We start from the raw sequence: 21,997 nt of genomic DNA, 5'->3' as shown, positions 1-21,997 counted from the left end.
GCACTGGAAAAAACATGCGCTCGAAATTGCACTTTGCTCAATGAAGTTGTAGATGTACATTAGCCCTACAATCTTAATTGTGAGTAGGGATGCACCAAATCCAGGATTCGGTTTCAGGATTCAGCCTTTTTCAGCAGGATTCAGTTCAGGCGAATCTATGGTCCTGGCAGAACCAAATCCAAATCTTTAAAATCATGTGACTTTTTGTCACTGCACGCGCAGTTCTCTTTCACCCTTCCTGGCAGGGGTAAAGTAACAGCCAGGTGGCCTGAGGCAAGATCCTTACCTTGCCCTACGGCTGTCACAGCAACGTCCACAGGTAAAACTTGAGCTACTGTACTTTAAAAAGTTCTATAAAAGAAAATGGCACTTACCCAATGTTTAAATACGTCAACATCTGCAGGTTTACAAAAGCATGGGGAATTATTCTGATACAGTTATGGTACAAGTTCAGTGCTTCCAGTGACACAAACTGACAAACTTCCACAGGAACTTCAGTCAGCCTATTTTTTGAAAAATCTGAAAAAAAAACCACACACAAATGATTCCTTATAGCACAAGCAGCTTATTGGCACAGGCCCAACAGTTCAACACACATTTTAATTGCTGTAGTTGTAAATGTGCAAATTGCCTTCACACTGGCAATTCAGTTTTATTAAAGAACAATTGCTAATGAAATGGATTTATCTACTCAATTTTTCTTTCCACAAGATGACATTAAGTAGATGAACTAGTTGTAAAAATGGCCTTTTATTGTGCCAAGAAATTCTGATTAGCACTGTGACAGATATACGGGTCTGCTGTACATGCACACTGCACACTTATGGACTTCTTCTACTTTGTCTATTGCTGCAGAGTATGTTATTTACTGAAACTGCACACTGTACCATAAATATTTACTGTATTCCCAAATCCTGTTTCTTAATCTAATAAAATTATATTGCCTGCTTTTGTTATTCACATGAGTAACCTTGTATTTACTAATTATAAACCCACGCAGTATGTATAATCATGAATATTTGATTTTCTGATTTGTAAGCGCAAGATATTACAGTTAAGCTAACATAAAAATGATCAATAAAACTTAAAATCTTCACTTGTCTTCTATTCCTTCCTCCTCTTGAAACCTCCTCCTATTTCCTCCAAAATTCCTGTTTGTCTCTCTTTGAAGGGGCACTGCACATAGAATGACAAGAGCAGGATGTTGAAGGTTAAAACTTTAACCCCACTTGGTTTTATTTCATTCCTAGTTGTGCACAGGAAGAGGTGGGAGATATGACTATAAAAAGGGGCCACCAGAACTATTACTGGTATCCAAAAATGACAGTTATCCCTAGTTTCTCCTTTTCTAAGTATCTCTTTCACTACACTCAAATCAAACACCGACATTTTTCCACGTTGGCAAATATGTCAAATGGCAGGGGTTCATCACTTTTAGATCAAAAATAAGACATATACACATATAACAGGTTATGAGAGTATTTATTAAAAAACAAACTAGTTTTTTTTTTTAAAGACTTAGATTGTAAGCTCTACGGGGCAGGGACCTCCTTCCTACGTCTCATACCACATGGCACTTATATATATATATATATATATATATATATATTTATTGTATTTATTTATTATATCATTTGTCCTCCCTGTGTGTAATTTTGTATTCTGTAATATTGTACAGTGCTGCGTACCCTTGTGGCGCTTTATAAATAAAGTTAAAATACATACATACATACAAAAGAATTGGGTTTAGTACAGCTGTTTTCATGTTAGAGGAAAACATCACTCTCAGCATATCAAGCAAGTGGTTTAAAACAGTAAAACATATATTTATTTATTTAAACTAAGGGGCTGATTTACTTACCCACGAACGGGTCGAATGGAGTCCGATTGCATTTTTTTCGTAATGATCGGTACTTTGCGATTTTTTCGTATGTTTTGCGATTTTTTCGGATTCTTTACGAATTTTTCGGATCCAATACGATTTTTGCGTAAAAACGCGAGTTTTCCTATCCATTACGAAAGTTGCGTAAAAAGTTGCGCATTTTGCGTAGCGTTAAAACTTACGCGAAAAGTTGCGCATTTTTCGCGTAAGTTTTAACGCTACGCAAAATGCGCAACTTTTTACGCAACTTTCGTAATGGATACGAAAAAATCGCGTTTTTACGCAAAAATCGTATTGGATCCGAAAAATTCGTACAGAATCCGAAAAAATCGCAAAACATACGAAAAAGTCGCAAAATATTCGTTTTCAAGTCGGAACTTTTCCAATTCGGGTCGGATTCGTGGGTTAGTAAATCAGCCCCTAAGTGTTCACATACAATTTACATGGCATACTATTTCCTATACATATAATATGCATCAGCACTTGAAACAGTACAATCTGAATACAGTAATGGCGTAGTAATCAAAGTACAAACCGTAGTAATCAGCCACAAAAGAAAATTGGTGGTTTAGTTGTTAGAAGTCGGGAGACTAACATTAACACAGAAAAGAGATAGACCTTGCAAGTATGTACTAAAGAACTTTTTAAAAGAAAACTATCCCTATAAACAATGTAGGTCTTTATATAAACATACTGCATAAACAAGCTCATATGTAAACCCCTGCTTTATCTAAATAAACCATTTTCATAAAAATATACTTTTTTTAGTAGTATGAGCCATTAGGTAATGCTAAATATAAAATTGCCATTTTAAGCACTAAGGGCCCCCCCTGGGATCATAGAATTCACAGTGCACACAAACCAAGGGACACACATACATGTTAGGTCATATCAGCCAATTAACGGACAAAGTTCTGTTTTTACTCCCAAAATTCTTCCTGTTACAATTAGAACTGTATTAAGCACTTGGTTCAAGAGAAAATATATAAAATGGCAATATTTACATATAAATATATATATATATATATATTAGTTTGGCAAGACTCATGGGAAAATAACACATACCTCCCAACATTTGAAAAATGCAAAGATGGACAAAAAAGAATGGCGCCCATTTTTGCAATCACACCCCCTAAATACCACTCTCATTTTACAGAATTTGACAGGTTATTTAAAGTTTGAACGCATTTCTGGGGGTTTGGGGGTCTTATATCATAAATTATTACAGTTTTGCTAAAAAAAAGGTTAAAATTGCCCTTTAAGCTTCAAGTCTTCCCAAGAGACCTACAGTATTTAGCTTATTAGTTACAACTGTATCTAAGTGCAGGTGTAGCTTGTTAAGTTTTCTGGGCTCTCTGCCACAAACTACTTTTTTAATTAAGTTTGAGAAACATTGTATCTTTTTAAGCAATTAGTGGAGGAGATCCGGGACTGCGGGCTGAGGTGTCAAAATCGTGACCTGCAAAAATCGGGACAGTTGGGAGGTATGATAACAGGACTTGTAATGGGTATGTCTAATGCATATAGTTTTAATTAAAATATGTGTTTTTGTTATTTACACTAAACAGGGCAAACCACTTCTCATTCAATTGAAAAATGAAAAACGCATTTCACAATTTTATTCCAGTTTGCCCCATAGATTTCTATAGATTCTCATGAGATATATCATAAGATAAGTATTTCTCATCAAAACGAATCTGGCTCTTAATCTGAAAGCATTTTCAATTCATCCCTGGTTATTCAGAGAAACTGTAGAACACAACAGTTAAGTCCAAGGTAACATTCTGTATAATAAAAGCCTTATCTGTAAACTTTATACGCAGGCAGTAACTAGGAGAAGGGAGTAGCTTTTTTTTATACAAAACTTATCATCTATTTTTTCATCCAACTTCCCCAGGGTTGTGGGATAGTAATGGTAAAATTACTACATTGATCAATTAAAAAAGACAAATTGCAATAACTGAAAGAAAAGGCAGAATACTTGCTGAAGACAGGTGTATATTGCCTCTTTAACTTTGATTTGCTCATATGCCAACTACTATATGGAGGGCAGTGTAACCCACACATAAAATATTTTTGTATTAAATATATTTTGTATTAAGTCACTGAATAAGCCTTGGATCTGTGATTAGTAACTGATCTGGAAACAATGCTACTTGTAATGGAAAGCAGTATAGAGTAGCACAGTGACACTACTGATCCTGCTGTGCATCAGGCTTACCATGTATGGATAAGGAAGAAAGAGCAATAAAGCAGTGGGCAGGACTTTACATGTCTGGAACATTAAGGATGGTGTTTTGTGTCAAATAATATTTTCATGTTAATACCAGCACAGTTTTTTTTCTGTATAGCAGAGGAAACTCATAATAGGGGAGGCATGTTGATTCTTTATCAGATCAGGAATTTAAGGGAGTAGCTTCCAAATGTGCAGAAATGCTTACAATGCTCTGCTTTTTTAATAGTTTCCTGAGGGAGTATACAGCTGCCGGGACTTTAGATAAATCTCATTTAAGGTCTTTGTGTCATATCACTAATTTAAATTCTCGGGGGCTTATGCAGCCAAATGGAATCTCTCACTCTATTTGGCAATTTAGTTTTATTTAGGATTGAGACTATATAAATCATAAATAAAATACTTTTATCTTATTATCTAACAAGTACAACTCTGCCCAAAAAGATACCAAACAACTAAGCCAGAAAAAATGTATCATACATTTGCCAGAAAGTGTATGTCCCTGTGCTAAGCACAATCCATTTCTCACATACCCATTTGCCCATCACTCTCCTTCTACAAGAAAATGCCACAGAAGGGTGCATTTATAAGAACATAAATGCTACATGTGCTACATGTGCTACATGTGGTCACTTTTTGACTTTAAAAAGTTCATCATCTGGGCACCTTAAGCAATCCACATACACCCGATGTCCATCCCCAGAACTAAAATGTAATGGAGAAATTTCAAGCAGGCTACTGTTTAAATGTTATTTCTTTCTGTAGCAAATCCCATATTCCATTAAAGGTCTTTGAAATTATTTGAAATCCAATAAGTGCTGCTGTTAGTGTGCTACTACAGTATGAATACAAGGAGTTCACAAATGTGATGTTTGGGGCACACCCTGTGGATGTCCTGCTCCACCAGGCACATTACTGGGCTAAAAGGAAGTTCACTGCTGATTTCTTTCAACTGCAGTCCAACAGTTCCCAAGAGCACTATGTGACATGTATATTGGAAGCAACACTTTATTTTTCCTAACAACATCTTCTTTGCATTTCCACTTAGGTTTTTTATACTGATTATATTTAGTTTGCTCAATATTTCTAGATTGCAATGGCTTGCTGCTGCTGCTGTATTACAGTCCCTCCTTCCTGGCCCCTTCCCTTTTTTCAAATAGTGGCATGGCATGATGCGGCTTGGGAGGTGTAGCGCAAGCAGCCCGGAGGGAGCGAGAGAGGAGGGTCTGTTCTTGCCAGACCGCCTTAGAAGATTATGCCCCTAGACTAAGTCCAACCGTAAGGAAGACCAAGGAGCGTATGTTTACATACAACTGACTGCAGGAAACTGCAACTGCGCTTGTGGACGTAAATGAGCCTAATGTGTTAGCCACTCACTGTGATTTTGGTTAGTCCTTTCAAGTTAAATGTAAATGTAATTTTAGGTGACAGCAATGTTTATTTTTCCTTTCATTTCTCTGGGTCTGATTTACAATATAACAATATAACAATCATAAGTTCACCTTCAGCTGACTTGAATTCACCTGGCTTACAACAGTGTTTTTAGGAATGCAGACAGTGCAAACAACCAGACAGATACTGCTATCAGTAGCATTTACATTTACATATAACTTTAAAACAACAGAATAGTATGCAATAATGTATGTTGGAAAGCCTCTTAGTATTACATTTTTGTATTATTCATAAAATTGTCTGCGGGTGGCAGACCCATTTAGGCTAATGCCAGCGGAAAACACTTGCCAAAAATACTGCCCTATGCCTCCTACTTGTGCCTGCACCCGAATGAATGGAATACGCTCGGGTGCAGGCACATGTAGCCGAAATACGCATAAAAATGCGAGACTTTGCATTCTCTCATGTTTTTATGCATATTTCGGCTACATGTGCCTGCACCCGACTCCCGAGCGTATTCCATTCATTCGGGTGCAGGCACAAGTAGGAGGCGTAGGGCAGTATGTTCCACAAGCCAGACGCCTTATTTTTTGCCGGCATTATACTAGGTCAGGGGTTCCCAACCTTTTTAGCCCCGCGGCCCGGTAGGAGGCACAAATCTTTTACACGGACCGAGGGGGGCGGGGCGCGGCGCGTAATACATGCGACGCGCTGGGGGTGGGAGGGGGCGCTGCGGCCCACTGCCATGCCGTCCGCGGCCCGGCGGTTAGGGACACCTGTACTAGGTTAATCGGTAACTCTTTTCTCATAGAGTTACCTTAAACATTCCCTTTTTTAAGGAGATGTTCACTTTATAACAAATGTTTTGTCATTCTTTATTATTAATCATTTTTGTTTTTCACAGCCTTACATACTAGCTAGCATAATTTGCAAGTGGTATTTTTTAAAGTTATATATTTTGGGCAGCTCTCATCTGCTTGGCATTCAAAGTGCTACAAATAACAGACTGCAAATGAACAGGAGACTGATATAAGAATAACAAAACCTGGTCTCATAATGAATCTTCAGTCTTTAGTCCTCAGCAATGGACAGTATTTCAGATGTCAGAGGTAGAATAAAAGGCAGATCATTCAAAAACCACAACTTTTTTGTGACTTTTTCGCAGCTTTCGTGCCGAGTACGAAAGTTTCGGATTCATTCAAGCTTCAGTATGGAGACTTTTCTTGGGCCAGGTTGGAGCTGCAGAGTGCCATTGAGTCCTATGGGAGGCTTCCAAAATCATGCAAAGTCTGAAAGTTTCGCCCGCTGCTTACGAGCGCTCAATATGAAAAAGTCGCGACAAGATACGAGCGAATCGTAATGGGTACGAAAAAGTCGCGACTTTTCACGCAAGTCGTAATGGTTATGAAAAAGTCGCGGCAATTTACGAAAAGTCGTAACGGCGGCGAAAAAATCGCAAAAAATACGAAAAAGTTGCAAAATGTTAGTTTTCCAATCGGAATTTTTCCAATTCGGATTCGGATTCGTGGGTTAGTAAATCAGTCCCTTAGACAGACATAAAAATATCCTTAACAAGTCCTTACACAGGCCAGGAATTATTCTCATCTCTACATCTGTATGGTAAGTTGCTTAAAAATACATAAAGATATAAATAACAGAATGACTATGAAGATTTTCATTCATCCAGGTCATGGTATATCTAGTATAAATAAATCTAGATTTATTTATACTAGATAAATAACAGAATGTATATGAGAAGCTTATGCAGCACTGGAGGTCCAAGTGCTGGAATAATATTACAAGGGTAGTTGTAAGAATGTACTAAATATTTTCATATTTAGAACTAAACTGGAAACTAAACTGGAAACTAAAACAAGCTAGGTTCCAGAAGACTTCAGGGTGTAGACCTGTTAGGCAGAGAATATATACATGGGCTTAACAATAAGGCGCTGGGCCCCCCTACAAGAAAATATTTGGAGGAGCCTGGCGGCCTGCAAATTCTCCCCCTGCTTCTCACTGGCTACTTGTGTCCAGGTATGAGAGTAGACCAGGGAGGAGAACTTTCTTAACTACAGAGGAAGCAGAACCTGTGATCCAGCCCCCCTGTCTCCCAGCCCCCCTCCAGAACCCCAGAGTCTGCTTCCTTTATATTTATGCCACTGGCTTCTATTCTGTCAGCATTTAAAGAGTTAAACATCTCTTGAAAATGCCACAAGGCATTTGTGAAAAATCATTAAATCTGGAACTGGAAGACAGACAGATGCACTTCCATAGCATCCTTTTTGGGTATCTATCATGGCTTATTATCCCTATCTCTGTCCATCTCACTACAACAATGCACTACAGAGAGACACTGTATATATATCATTTATGGTGCTGTGATTTCTGCCTCTAAAGACTTTGGAAGAAATGGTTGTGCCCCGAGAGATCACCTCTATACACTAGGGATGCACCACATTCTCTGAATTTTATGGACAGTTGCTATCTGCTACAAAGTAAGGTATACCTTTACTCCCATTTTAAAAAATATGTGCACTTGCAAAGAATAAATTACTGATAAAACATTTGTCCATTCAAGGTGTATTGATCAGTCATGTGTGTAAACTCACACAGCATCCTTAAGGCTAATGCCAGACCAGGTGTATGACATATATTTTCGGCTAGCTGAGAAACACTAGCCGAAAATACTGCCATATGGTGGTATTTTCGGCAAGTGTTTTTCAGCCTGCCGAAAATATAAGCCATACACCTGGTCTGACATTAGCCTAAGGTGGCCAAACACAAAATGCTTCTGAGGTAGCGTGATGCCACGAAATGCGTAAAGCGTAGGTCCTTTGGATGTACATGTGCTTTTTATGGATGATGGAATAAAGACTGTTTTTTATTTTTATCCTTGTGGTGCTCCGCTAAATTTTTCTATTCCCCTTGCTGTTGGGACTATCTGGGAGTCGGTCCGCGAGTAGCACACTTGGGCTTGAGCGGTAAGTGCTCCTGTGTATTATTTGTACTGTAAACACGGGCCAATAAATGCTGCAGTTGGTAGTTTATCAGCTTGTGTATGGAACCCACCAACAGGCCTACCCGACTGATATCTGGCCAAAAATCAACCAGATGCCGATTGGGCAAGTTTGATTTTCCCCTTCAGATCAAGGACCAAATCTGGCAATTTTGATCCAAGCATTTGGCCCAAGGGATCAACCCTCTATTGACTACCTCAAAGTGTGCATATCAGGGAAAGATCTACTCGTTTGGCAAGGCTAGTTAATTAAGGCCCGGATCTAATGGGCTTACAGTCTAATGAGGGACACATAAAGTTTGAGGACTTCCTATAACAGTTATCATGCAGGTCATGATAGAGTTCTTTGAAAAATATAATTTTTTTTCAATGTAGCACATCCTCGTCTCTTCTCAGTTTGTACTGCTATTTCACAGCCAAATGAAGCAAACAATTAGCTGCTAACTATATAGCCTGTCTCAATCCATTCCAGATACAAGAATCTATAGCTCATTACTTATTTGTGTAAGGGCTCTGGCACACGGGGAGATTAGTTGCCCGCGACAAAACTCCCTGTTCGCGGGCGACTAATCTCCCCGAGTTGCCTTCCCCTGCCATCCCACCGGCGAACCCTAAAGCCCTAAAGAACAGTTACTGCTTGTTATAATGGATTCTTAGAACAGTAGCCTGCTTAGCCTAAGTAAAAATACTCTGAGTAAGAATGAGGCTAGCCTCAGAATCAATTAAAAGAGCAATACACAGATAAGTAATTGGGCAGACAAAATGGGCCCTGTTTCTATGTAACATAAAATGGACTGGGGCGGGTATAGGCAGTCAATATGAATTAATGGCATTAGCATAAAACTCTCGAAATTTTAATTATGGTTTAAATACTTGAATGTCTGTTATTCATTAAGTGCAAAAAAAGAAAACTTAAATGTAAAACTTTGGCATCTAAAAGTTTGTAAGCTTATCTAGAAGGTAATGGGAGTTCTTCTAGGTAAAGTTAAACCATATTTTAAATTTTTACGTTTTTCAAGTTTTATTTGAGTTAGTAAACTATAAAGACACAGCCAAGGGGTCTTGCTCTATATGGATCAAATAGGAATTTTTTTTCCCCTGAAACTGTGACTCTGAGGTACTGTTAGGGTGTCATCCCCTTTCCTTACACTTCAGTGGAATCTCAGCTGCTCTGCTGGACGTAACTAAATATACAGCAGACCCGAGCAACAGGGGAGCCCGGACTGCGAAGTCTACTGTACCTTAGTCCCCCCTCCTTGGCCCATCTCCTACCTTAGATTTACCAGCGCTGTTGGGGCAGTCAGGGCAGCAGAGGGACTGGTCATGCTGGGCCCTCTCAAAAGATTTTTCTGCATGGGGGCCTTGCGCGACCAAGTTACACCACTTGCTGGACTACTCCTATATTCCCAACATGATCTCACAGTATGAGCCCAAACATTAGCTGGCCTATCTAACAGGTTGTCAAAGATGGACAGTAAGACTCTTGCCTAGGGCAATTTCTTGAGGTAATGGTTCTTGGCCCCTTGGCGTCATCAGTTTTCCCTTTCATCTGTACAAGTGGCTGAGACACGCTATATACTTCCTTATGTGGACTTTCAGGGCACTCCAATCCTTCTTGATAATACCCGGGGGGCACCTCCTTCTCAAATCTTCACTACTGACCCAGGGTGCCATTGAAAGACTGTAATAGAAACAACATTAACCTAATGCAAAATATATTATTAACCCCCTCCTACAAACTTTCCTGAAAACTATACCATGTACCTTGAGCTGAAAGTTTGCTACTAGCAGTCTAAAACTGCTAATATCTCAGAAACCACAGAAACTGCAAAACTCGGGGCAGCCCCAGAATCAAATATCTGTGCACAGACTCACCCCTTCTTGTGCATTTTTACAATATCCAGGAGACAATTAGGATGGGTGCTGGCCATATTCATGCAGTGCTCCACTGCTATAACATCATAAAAAAAAGAAAAAGGATGCACCCCTTTCTCTTTATTCCATTAAATATAAAAACATAGATAGCTGCTGGAATGCAAATATCCTGGGGAGTTTTGAGAAGAACCCTTAAATCATGAGCTGCTTTATCATCAACCCTGCAACCTCACTGAATACAGATTAGCTTTGCTTTCATGAGGAAATAATAGGAAGTCACTTTTTGGAAGTAAGTATAATTCCAGTCATATCAATGTACTGATAAATATATCATGTGCTGTCTGTACAAAATATTCTAGTCTAATTGTAAAACTTGCAGGAATTAATACAATAGAGGAAAACTTAATAGGCTTAGAAGGCAGCCAACATTTACTATTGAATAAAGTATGCAATGCCTACCATATGGCATAGGGATGAATTTTCTATGGTACAGCAGAGGTTAACACACATCAGTTCCGAGCCATAAGCCACTGGAGAATGATGAGGGGTAATTTAGTACCATATGGAGTGCAACAGGGTATCAACAAATGGATAAACTAACAACAGGTGCAGGCTTATATTTTACTGCTCATATTGCCTGTGTATGAAGATAATGTGTACTTGCCTTTTTATGATAGGTATATTACTAACTGACACAGGAACAAACAGATCAATAGGTAGGATGTAGACAGAGCAGCTGTTGGAAAGAGAGCAATAGCAACGAGATTTGCAATGGAACATTAATAAAAATGACAAAAATGACATTTTATGCAGAACTAAACAAATCATTGCTACATCCATATAAAGTCTACACACCTTGGCTACAAGTAAATAAAGTTAGTAGGTTCTGATGGTAGCATTAGGTATTTAGTTGTCAGATCGGTAAATCCAGCATTCCAAATGTGGCAGAATTACAATTTCCATCATCTCACCCAACAGGAGGAACAATACATTAAATAGGAGGGTCCTGATTAAAAATGCTCAAATACAAAATGGGTTAATATCTGAGAAAAGTGCTAAGATTGTATTGACTCCCCCTGGAACTATAGCACAGGCACTGTTACGACACTGGGCAAATCGTGCCTAGCCTAAATACTAGATAGCGATTGTTAATCTGTGGCTCTCTCAATGTTTCTGATGTGTAAACCCAAACATCCCAGCAAAGGCCTGTGTTGGTAGTCATAGTTCAACAACAGTTGGAAGCCCAAAAGCAGACGATTATTGGTAAAAAAACATCTGGCATATTCATACTTGTTCCAGGTTATCCAACTGGTGGCCCTCGTATGCAGTTTAGAGAGGGACAATTAAATAAAAGCTGGAAAATTGTAATAAAAGCTGCCCACTGATTGATTGCTACATCTGATTTTTGTCTCCAAACATTAGAGAAAGGAACAAAAAAGAGTTCTGGCTGCCCTTGTTGCATCTAACTGCAAAAATCTCAGCTCTGTCCTGGTTTGTTTATTACATTTCCAGTATAAAGGGGTAAATACACAGGTATAATATATAGGTAGAGTCTACAGTAATACTCATGTAATTAATGCAGACAGTCAAATTGATAAGAACATTAATTCCTTCCACCAAGGTTCACCTTTAAAGTAAAATTAACACATGTTCTCCAATTCTTTAAGAGTAGGCTATTAATCCATCTGCACTTCCATCAAGCTGTGCCACTTCTGTCTAGTCAGAAAGCATGCCCAGGCTTTTGATTGCTCTGCAGTGTTTCTCTGCGAAATAGCCTGGCACATTTGCCTTGGCCTTGTCCCTCCACACTCTGCAGCTTCTCTCTTGTGATTAATGTGCTGTTTTGCTTCGGAGCAGCACTGCCTGCCAAGCAGACAGAAAGTACAGGAAATTCACAAAACACATTTTTCTTTTTGGTAAGATTACTTTTCTAAAAGCATAATATAAGCAAGAACACACTGCTGGAACATCATTACCCGCTCCTGCTCAAGAAAGGGTGCGCTCCTCAATGCTGGATCAGATACTGGCATTAGTGTGCAAAGAGAGGAAACAAAGCAGATGCTTGCAGTATCTAGTCTTGAACATGATATAATCTTAGTTTAACATAAACAAAGTCGTGTGTTTACATTTTGTATCAGTTTGTTCATTTTTTATCTTTCCTTCTCAAGAACATAAAGTACAAACCAATTGTGAATCAGGGAAAGGGCAGCCAAAGAACCATAATGTGTATGTGCTTTTCCCGCAGGATCAGATGATGCTACTCAGAAACCACAAATGCTGGATATTACCATTACCTAAAGCCATGTACTTCCCAGCCAAATATGGGAAATTTCTTCCACTACATAAAAAAGGCACAATGTACTATATTTAATAGGGACATTTATATCTATACAAATAAAGCTCTAGCACTTGTTGGGCTAATTCAATTCAGTGAGAAAAAGTTATCTCATGGTTTATCATGTAAAAACTCATGGATGAGATTCAATTCGAGGGGAAAAAACATTTCTCTGAATTGAATTGCATCTCCTCTAGTTTTCATGTGATAAACCCTTTTCTCACTGAACTGTATCTAGTCTATTATTATTTGAATTCTCTAATTTTCAAAAGGTTCTTTTTTATACATCTCTAAATGTCACATTAGCAAAACACAGAATAGAAAATCAAAACTGCTAAAGCATCTTCTGTCCTTAGATTAGTTTTTATGATCTTGAAGCACTATGGGGGTGGAATGGTACAACAGTGTCTATGCTACACTGACCACACTATAAGGAGATTAGTCGCCCACAATAAATCTTCACTACCATGGGCGACTAATCTCCCCGATATGCCATTCCACTGGCAAGAATGGAAATCACTGGTGAAATGGCATACACATCGCTTCCTTGCGAGGCAACTTCAGGTGACCAAAGCAATGCATATACCATCCCACTGCCGATTTACAGTCTATCACGGCCGACTAATTTCCCCATGTGCCACTGCCCTTAAGTGTACACTATGAAAAAAAAGCCAGTAGATAGGAAATCAGAAACTAGGTCAAAAATGAAAAGGCTGAATCATGTTGTATATTTCTGGAATAGATAGATGAAAGAACAACTAACATTCCAGACTCTATTACACAGTCATGACCTTTCATGGAAAATTCTGTAGAACTGTTACTGTTGCACTGAGAACTTGCAGATATTTACATTATTGTCAGTAAATCAGAGGTGCTAGATAAACCCGTGTTGCTTCTGAACTAACATTTAGCTACTGATAGCTCCAGTTTTGCTTCTGTATTTTATACAACATTACATAATAAGTTGTTTAAATGTACCCACAACATTGTTAAAGATATACAGTCTCTTCAAATAAATACCCTGTTTTTTTATAACAGAGATCTGTAATTTATTTAGAAGCTTAGGTTACATATATTTATATAACGTTTAGGTTCAATGTATCCTTTTAGCCTGTCTCAGGTAACCCTCCATATCTCTTTTTTTTTTTTTAAAGTATTTATTTATTTTGTTTCAAAACAAACAAGACATTTAACATTCTTAACAATCGTTTCTTGTACAGCGTATTGAATCGTCAGTATACAGAGGATATCTATACAGAGTATAAATTGTACCAGGTTACCTAGAGATTGCACATTAAACAGGTTTCAACCATGATGTGTTATCGGTTTTCCTTTATACAATATAGTAGTAATAGAGGCATTTCTCCATTAACCTTATGGAACAGGTTCTAGCCAGCAATGTTTAGACTGTAGGATAGATATCAACCCATGTGCCCCAAACTCTATCAAATTTGTCGGGGATTCCTCTAGCTTCATACGTTAACTTAATCATTGGCAGCATTTTGTTTACTAGGTTCAGCCATTGAGAGATAGTGGGGGTGGTGGGTTTCAGCCAATTGAGAATTATATTCTTTTTAGCGTAAAATAACAGCGATCTACACAGTATACGGGTTTTATTAAGTGGTATGACTTCATCCATTACCCCAAATATACAGAATTCAATTGCCAGAATATGCGGTATGGCTAGGTTATCATTTAGACACTTCATAATTCCTTTCCAGTATTTCTGGATCTGAGGGCAGGACCATATGACATGATGGAAATTGGCTTGGACCTCTTGACACCTGGGGCATTCTGATGTTCTATCAGAGTATATTCTGTTCAATCTAACAGGGGTGTAGTAGAATTGGTGCAGGATTTTAAAGTTTATCAGTTTGTCCCTGGTGGATATTAAAAAACTATACGCAGAATCTGTGGCTTCTTCCCACTGCTCATCTGTAATGGTTGGGGCGGATTGGCGCCATTTAACAAGTGCCCTCTCAAAGGGAGATTTAATGGTATCTTGTAGTATATTGTACAGATTTGATACCAGTTTTTTGGGGTTAGAGTTTCTAAGTATCGAATCAATAGGATAGCTCTGATACTTTATTCGATATGAACCAAACTGAGCTTTGAATGCATGTCTAAGTTGCATGTACTGGAATTGCTCAATTTTCAGGTTTGGCAATTGTTCCAAGAGTTGTGGCAGTGACATTAAAGTATCATTGTGCAGAATTTGCCCCAGGGTTTTAATACCCATTTTGGGCCAATATATAAAATCTTCCAAGTTTCGGAAGTGCATAAAGTGGGAGTTACCCCATAGTGGTGTATGGGGAGCTAGTAAGTATGGGGTGGATTTAGTTAACTTCCGAGCAGTTTGCCAGGATTGATAAGTTGCTAATAGTACCGGTGGTAGTGGGTTGGAATCGCATAGTCTGCGTAAGGGACAGTGTGTCATTGCTTCCAATGAGCCCAGGATAGTGGCTATTAATGCCATATTGGGGTCTTCTGCATCTGGGAGAAACCAAGGGTGTAGATGGGATAGTTGGGCCGCTATATGATATAGATACATATCGGGTAGTTGGAGGCCACCTTTCCCCAGAGGTGCAGTAAGTGATTTCCATGAAAACCTTGGTTGTTTGCCTGCCCATAGGAAGGAGGAAATGGTTCCATTTATTTTGCTGAAGAACTTTTTGGGGATTGTAGTTGGTGCATTCCGGAGAAAGTACAAGAATTTGGGGAGAAATATCATTTTAAATAAATTTATTCTCCCCCATAGCGTTAGTGGGAGCTTTTGCCAGGTAACAGTTGCAGAGGTAAAGTTGGTGTATAGTGGTTCTAGGTTCTGCTCTTGGAACAAGGAGCATAGTGGGGATATTATGATACCTAGGTATTTGATTTCGTCTGCCCAGGTTCTCCATATCTCTTTTACTCTTATTGTTATATCAGCAACATGCATTCCAACAACAGTGTAGTTTAGGCCTATGGCTATACTACCTTTATAAGCTTTTAAAAAAAATTGAAACAAAGAAATTAGAGATTTTAGATCAGACTCACTGTCCCTCAAGAAAATGTCTTGAGGCACAGTAAGTCAGATCTAAAACCCCTAATATAAAGCAAGAGAGGCTTCTGTTTGATGGTACCAGGAAATGGATTAATCAGTACAAGCATAAAAAGTGTATCACTTGCCCAGTGGCATGAAGAGAGGGGTCAAAGTATTATTGTTCTTCCCTAAACCCAATGTGCTACATTACATACTATTAGTTGTGTGCTTTAACATAAACTGTACTTTTTGTAATCTCATATTGTGTACTTTTCAATAATCAAAATTAATTGTTTATTTGTTGCTTAGCAATGACAGCTATCAATCAAAACTGTAGTTTCTAAAAAAAAGACTATTATCATAAAAGTAATGTATTTATACATTTCTATGAAAGTCCAAGTGAAGGGACAAACTAACAGGATTCTATGTACAGAAATGTGGAGGAAGCAAATGAATGAAATGAGTAAGTGCTCTAAAAAATGTTAGATGACAATAGAGAACAAAGAAGAACTGGATAGAATTGAAAGATAACAATGCTGAAAATAATGTTTTCTACAACTGTATCAGTGTTTCAAGGCTAAATGAAGCCATTTAGATTAGACAATCCTACTAATTATTAACTATAACTTCCTAAAAACTTTACAGCCACAGAAGTAATGTACAGGTGTAGCATCCATGAAGGGACCAGACACAATAAGTAAATCTAAAGCAAGGAATAGGGCCTCACACCCGCGGGCGACTAATCTCCCCGTGTGCCAGAGCCCTTAGACTTGAGAAACAAAACTTTCATTTAAAGCAGCACAGGAGGTTTTTTCTCGGTGAGGGCAGTGAGGTTGTGGAATGCCCTGCCAGGTGATGGCTGATTCGATTAAGAGTGACTTGGATGATTATTGGGACCCACATAATATCCAAGGCTATGGTGACTAATAAAAAAGATCTACAGTTGGTTAGTATAGGTCTTGGTATTTACAGTTAATATATGTGAGTGTATAGACAGGTCAGTATAAGTATGTATATCACCTCTTGTATCGGTTATTGATTGCTTTATATGTTACTCTGTATGTCCAATGTATGTAACCCACTTATTGTACAGTGCTGCGGAAGATGTTGGCGCTTTATAAATAAATGCTAATGTAATGGGGGGGGCTCTGTGTATTGGGGGGCACTGTGTATGGGGGGCTCTGTGTTTGGGGGGCACTGTGTATGGGGGGGCAATGTGTATGGGGGGGCTCTGTGTATGGGGGGCACTGTGTATTGGGGGCACTGTGTATGGGGGGTACTGTCTATGGGGGCCTGGGGGGCACTGTGTATGGGGGGTACTGTCTCCCCTGTGTGGGGGGGCAAAACTGGTAGATAGTTATAACTCACTTATATTTATTATAACATTTGTCCTCCCTGTGTGTAATTCTGTATATTGTAAGATTGTACAGCACTGCGTACCCTTGTGGCGCTTTATAAATAAAGTTATACATACATACAAACATACATAACTGACTGCCTTCTCTCTATATTTGTATTTTATATGTAGGAGTTGCTATTTTGTTTTCCTTAGGTAGTACAGTATGAGGGTATAGCACATTTGCATCTGATCCCGCCATTTCAACTATATAAAAGGAGTATTTTTAGAAAAAATGGGGTGTGTTAATTGGGGCGTGGTCACAAAAGTGGGCGTGGTCAAAAATTTTGCCGCTCTGCACGCGCCAAATCTTTTTGTCCCTCTTTTTGTTTTTGAAATGTTGGGAGGTATGCCAGAACATTGCAAACCTCTGCTCCCACTGGCCTCTGCTCTGCTCCATTGGCCTTTAATCCCTGTTGTAACATAGTAACATAGTAAGTTGGCTTGAAAAAAGACGTACGTCCATCACGTTCAACCATAATGCCTATATATAACCTGCCTAAATACAAGTTGATCCAGAGGAAGGCAAAAAACCCCATCTGAAGCCTCTCTAATTTGCTGCAGAGGGGAAAAATTCCTTCCTGACTCCAAGATGGCAATCGGACTAGTCCCTGGATCAACTTGTACTAAGAGCTATCTCCCATAATCCAGCCCCTTCTTAAAGCTATATAATGTATCAGCCAGTACAACTGATTCGGGGAGGGAATTCCACAACTTCACAGCTCTCACAGTAAAAAATCCTTTCCGAATATTTAAATGGAACCTCCCTTCTTCTAAATGGAGTGGGTGCCCTTGTGTCCGTTGGAAGGACCTACTGGTAAATAAAACATTAGAAAGGTTATTATATGATCCCCTTATATATTTATACATAGTTATCATGTCACCCCTTAAGCGCCTCTTCTCCAGTGTAAACAGACCCAACTTGGCCAGTCTTTCTTCATAACTGAGACTTTCCATACCCTTTACCAGCTTAGTTGCCCTCTCTAACTCAATAATGTCCCGTTTGAGCACTGGAGACCAAAACTGAACAGCATATTCTAGATGGGGCCTTACCAGCGCTCTGTAAAGGGGAAGAATAACACCCTCCTCCCGTGAATCTATACCCCTTTTAATACAGCTCAAAACCTTGTTTGCCCTTGCAGCTGCTGCCTGGCATTGCTTGCTACAGCCAAGTTTATTATCTACAAGGACTCCAAGGTCCTTCTCCATTATGGATTTGCCTAGTGCAGTCCCATTAAGGGTATACAGGGCTTGCATATTTTTACATCCCAGGTGCATGACCTTACATTTATCCACATTAAATCTCATCTGCCACTTAGCTGCCCAGATTGCCAGTTGGTCAAGATCCTGCTGCTGGGATGTGACTTTTTCAGATTTTTTACATTTTGCTCAGACTTAATTTTATTTGATTAAATCGAAAAATTATTAATTGCATTCCTGCTGCATACATTACATTGCACCTTTAAAATATTGCTAATTAGATAAGACATTACAGTATTATTCTTAAATTACTTACTTTTTTTACCTACAGTAGCTATATGCATATGTTAGGTTACTGTATTTTTTTTTTTGCATTATTTTTTAAAATGAAATGAAAAGTGAAATGCTAAAACTCAGTAAGGCAACAGCAACACATGTTGCCACCCACTAAAAACATGTCAGAGAATGAGACCTGTAATCTGTAAATGCTTGTGAAAAATATGATAGGTTTAACTGGCATGTGATTCATTTATTATCAAGATCATTATTTGACAGGAAATACTAATTCAATCATTGAGAAGAGCAGGTTAATCTGTGCATTGCACTCTTTATAACATAAATCAGATATGTGTTCTAGTTGCTAACAAACAGTATTTAAACACCTTCTTGTTGCTAACCTGCAAATCCTATCATTTGGTGGTGTCAAAACCAGGACCTGAATCTGCAAAGCAGAACTGTTCATTAATATGAGACAGCCTCGGTAAACCTCTCATTATTTACTTGCCTATTTTCCAACACACTTACTACTTATAGGGGTAGAGTTACAAACATCAGTCATACAAATCTGTGTATTACACAAAATCTTGTCATGCAACCACATGTAGCATACAGTCTGATACAATTATTCTGACATTCTCTTGTAATTATTTGTTAACATGCATGTAATAAAATGTCACAAAGAATCTCTTTGATTTAAAATTTCAACAGGTCTAATTAGCTAAAGCAACCAATCAGCAGGTAGTGTTGGTACTGTTGCCTTATTAAAAGTAAAGATCTTATTTGTTGCTGTGGGTCACAGCACCTGGGCAAAGCCTGCTTTTTTTAAGGCAGCTAAATGTAGAACAATCCCATACCCCCCAACTGTCCCGCTTTGTGCGGGACAGTCCCACTTTGCGCGGGACAGTCCCGCTTTTTATAGTGCATCCCGCTGTCCCGGATCGTTCCATGAATGTCCCACATTTCCGTAACATTCATGGAACGATCCGTGATAGCGGGATCCGCCGGCTGAAGCTGAGCGCTCCTGCTTCTTGCGCGGCTTCTCTCCTTATGTGGCTTCTTCTCCGGCGGTGCCAGGCCCTTTTATAAGGTTGCTCCCCGTGCGTACTGACGTCACACATACACACAAGGCGCAACCTTATAAAAGGCCTGGCACCGCCGCACATGGAGCTGCATGAGGAGAGGAACCGCTGAAGAAGTAGGAGGATGTGTTGGGGGGGCTCTGTGTATGGGGAGTACTGTGTATGGGGAGTACTGTGTATGATGGGTACTGTGTATGGGGGGCTCTGTGTATGGGGGGTACTCTTTATGGGGGGCACTGTGTATGGGGGGCACTATGTATGGGGGGCACTGTGTATGAGGGGTACTGTGTATGAAGGGTACTGTGTATGGGGGCACTGTGTATTGGGGGTACTGTGTATGAAGGGCACTGTGTATTGGGGGCACTGTTTATTGGGGGGCACTGTGTATTGGGGCACTGTGTATGAAGGGTACTGTGTATGAAGGGCACTGTGTATGAAGGGCACTGTGTATGAAGGGCACTGTGTATGAAGGGCACTGTGTATGAGGGGTACTGTGTATGAAGGGTACTGTGTATTGGTGGGCGTGGTCAAAAAAATTTGCTGCGCTCCGTGCGGCAAATCTTTTTGTTCCTCTTTTAATTTTTCAAATGTTGGGAGGTATGCAATCCTATGGTTGCCATGGGTTACTCGCCATATGTAAATTTGTCCATTTGATAAATTAACCCTAATGTCTTTTATTACATATGGGGATATGTGTCACCAAACTCCAGGTGATGCAAGTTGCCTCAGGTGGCAGCTCCTGCAGGTTTCAAGAGTCAGCAAAAAGCAGAATTATGGCTGCTAGTGTACTCTCTGCACTAGTGATGCAGCACCCCCTTGACCTACTCCGGCACTAAAAAGGTAAGTACAGTGAGGGGGAGCCGCACTGGCTAGGCTGAATCGGGGAGGCAATAAGGGCAGAATCAGTTCTGCCAAACTGTTTTCTTCTAGCCCAAGCCACAGTTTTTAGTTTTCTGGTATCACACAATGCTGAACTAGAGGGGGTATCAAACCATTTCACATCTGTTTGTGCCTCAAGCTACAGGTAAATATTTAGAGCACACCACTAGAGTGAAATCAGCGCTTGACTTTCCATTTCTTAATCTAAACCATACATTAAGGATCTAAATGAATGCTAACAAACTAGAACTACATGAATACTTTTATTTGTTAGTGCATACCACCAGTGCATACAATTTGCCCAAGGATATTCATTAAAACATTGAGAAAAGGAAATAGAACTGCCATTAAATTTTCATGTTGGTATAAAAGTAACAAACAAAGGTGCAAGTCTTTACCTGACGTAACGAAAAGGGCTATTGGGCCTGTAGCGTTTCTGTTAATATAAGCATAATCAGAGTAAACTAACAGCTCAGCATTAGCTTTGTGAAAATGGAGAATGATATACCTCATTAACAAAACAAATTGTTTATAGACTGTTGATTTTTTTGCCCTTCTGTTTATAATTCAAGACATTCAGCCAGTGGCTCTGAATGTCATTTATACAATTTAGGGATTAGTAAAAGAAATTAATAATAAAAAAAACAATTCTGCTTTAGGTGCCAAACTTCTGCATAAACATAAACTGATACAAATAGAAAGAGGTATTGTTAAATAGAGTCAAATTTAGCCTATAAGATTAATGGGATATGTAGTACATCTAACATGAAATAACAATTTCAGAAACATGTCTTAGGTATCAAATATAGGTTGTAAACTTTATGACGGTGGCATACCTTGTGCATAACAATCTGACCTAATAACCAGGACTAATACAGATGCTAAAAAAATTAAGGGAACACTTAAAAAACACAATGTAACTCCAAGTCAATCACACTTCTGTGAAATCAAACTGTCCACTTAGGTAGCAACACTGATTGACAATCAGTTTCACATACTGTTGTGCAAATGGAATAGACAACAGGTGGAAAGTATAAGCAATTAGCAAGACATCCCCAATGAAGGAGTGGTTGTGCAGGTTGTGACCACAGACCACTTCTCGGTTCCTATGCTTTCTGGCTGGTGTTTTGGTCACTTTTGAATGCTGTCAATCCAGTGGTAGCATGAGACGAAGGCTACAACCCACACAAATGGCTCAGCAGCTCACCCAGGATGGCACATCAATGTGAAATGTGGCAAGAAGGTTTGCTGTGTCTGTCAGCGTAGTGTCCAGAGCATGGAGGCGCTACCAGGAGACAGGCCAGTACATCAGGAGACATGGAGGAGGCCGTAGCAGGGCAACAACCCAGCAGCAGGAACGCTACCTCCACCTTTGTGCAAGGAGGAACAGGAGGAGCACTGGCAGAGCC

At 39.3% G+C, this 21,997-nt stretch overlaps 1 protein-coding gene across 4 annotated transcripts in view; it reads right to left on the bottom strand.

Annotated features, from left to right (window-relative positions):
* Window positions 1-21,997, bottom strand: part of lrch1 (leucine-rich repeats and calponin homology (CH) domain containing 1) — a 100,429-nt gene that overhangs the window by 59,984 nt on the left and 18,448 nt on the right. For all 4 annotated transcript variants that reach the window (XM_031897139.1, XM_031897138.1, XM_002935112.5 and 1 more), the window contains exon 2: window positions 375-519. In XM_031897139.1, the coding sequence (XP_031752999.1) occupies window positions 375-519 (145 nt within the window). The remainder of the gene's footprint in view (window positions 1-374; window positions 520-21,997) is intronic.

The sequence above is a fragment of the Xenopus tropicalis genome, chromosome 2 (assembly GCF_000004195.4).
Source record: "Xenopus tropicalis strain Nigerian chromosome 2, UCB_Xtro_10.0, whole genome shotgun sequence".
Classification (NCBI taxonomy): Eukaryota; Metazoa; Chordata; class Amphibia; order Anura; family Pipidae; genus Xenopus; species Xenopus tropicalis.
The sequence above is the reverse complement of the archived record's forward strand: the minus strand, read 5'-3'. Positions and strand labels throughout refer to the sequence as shown.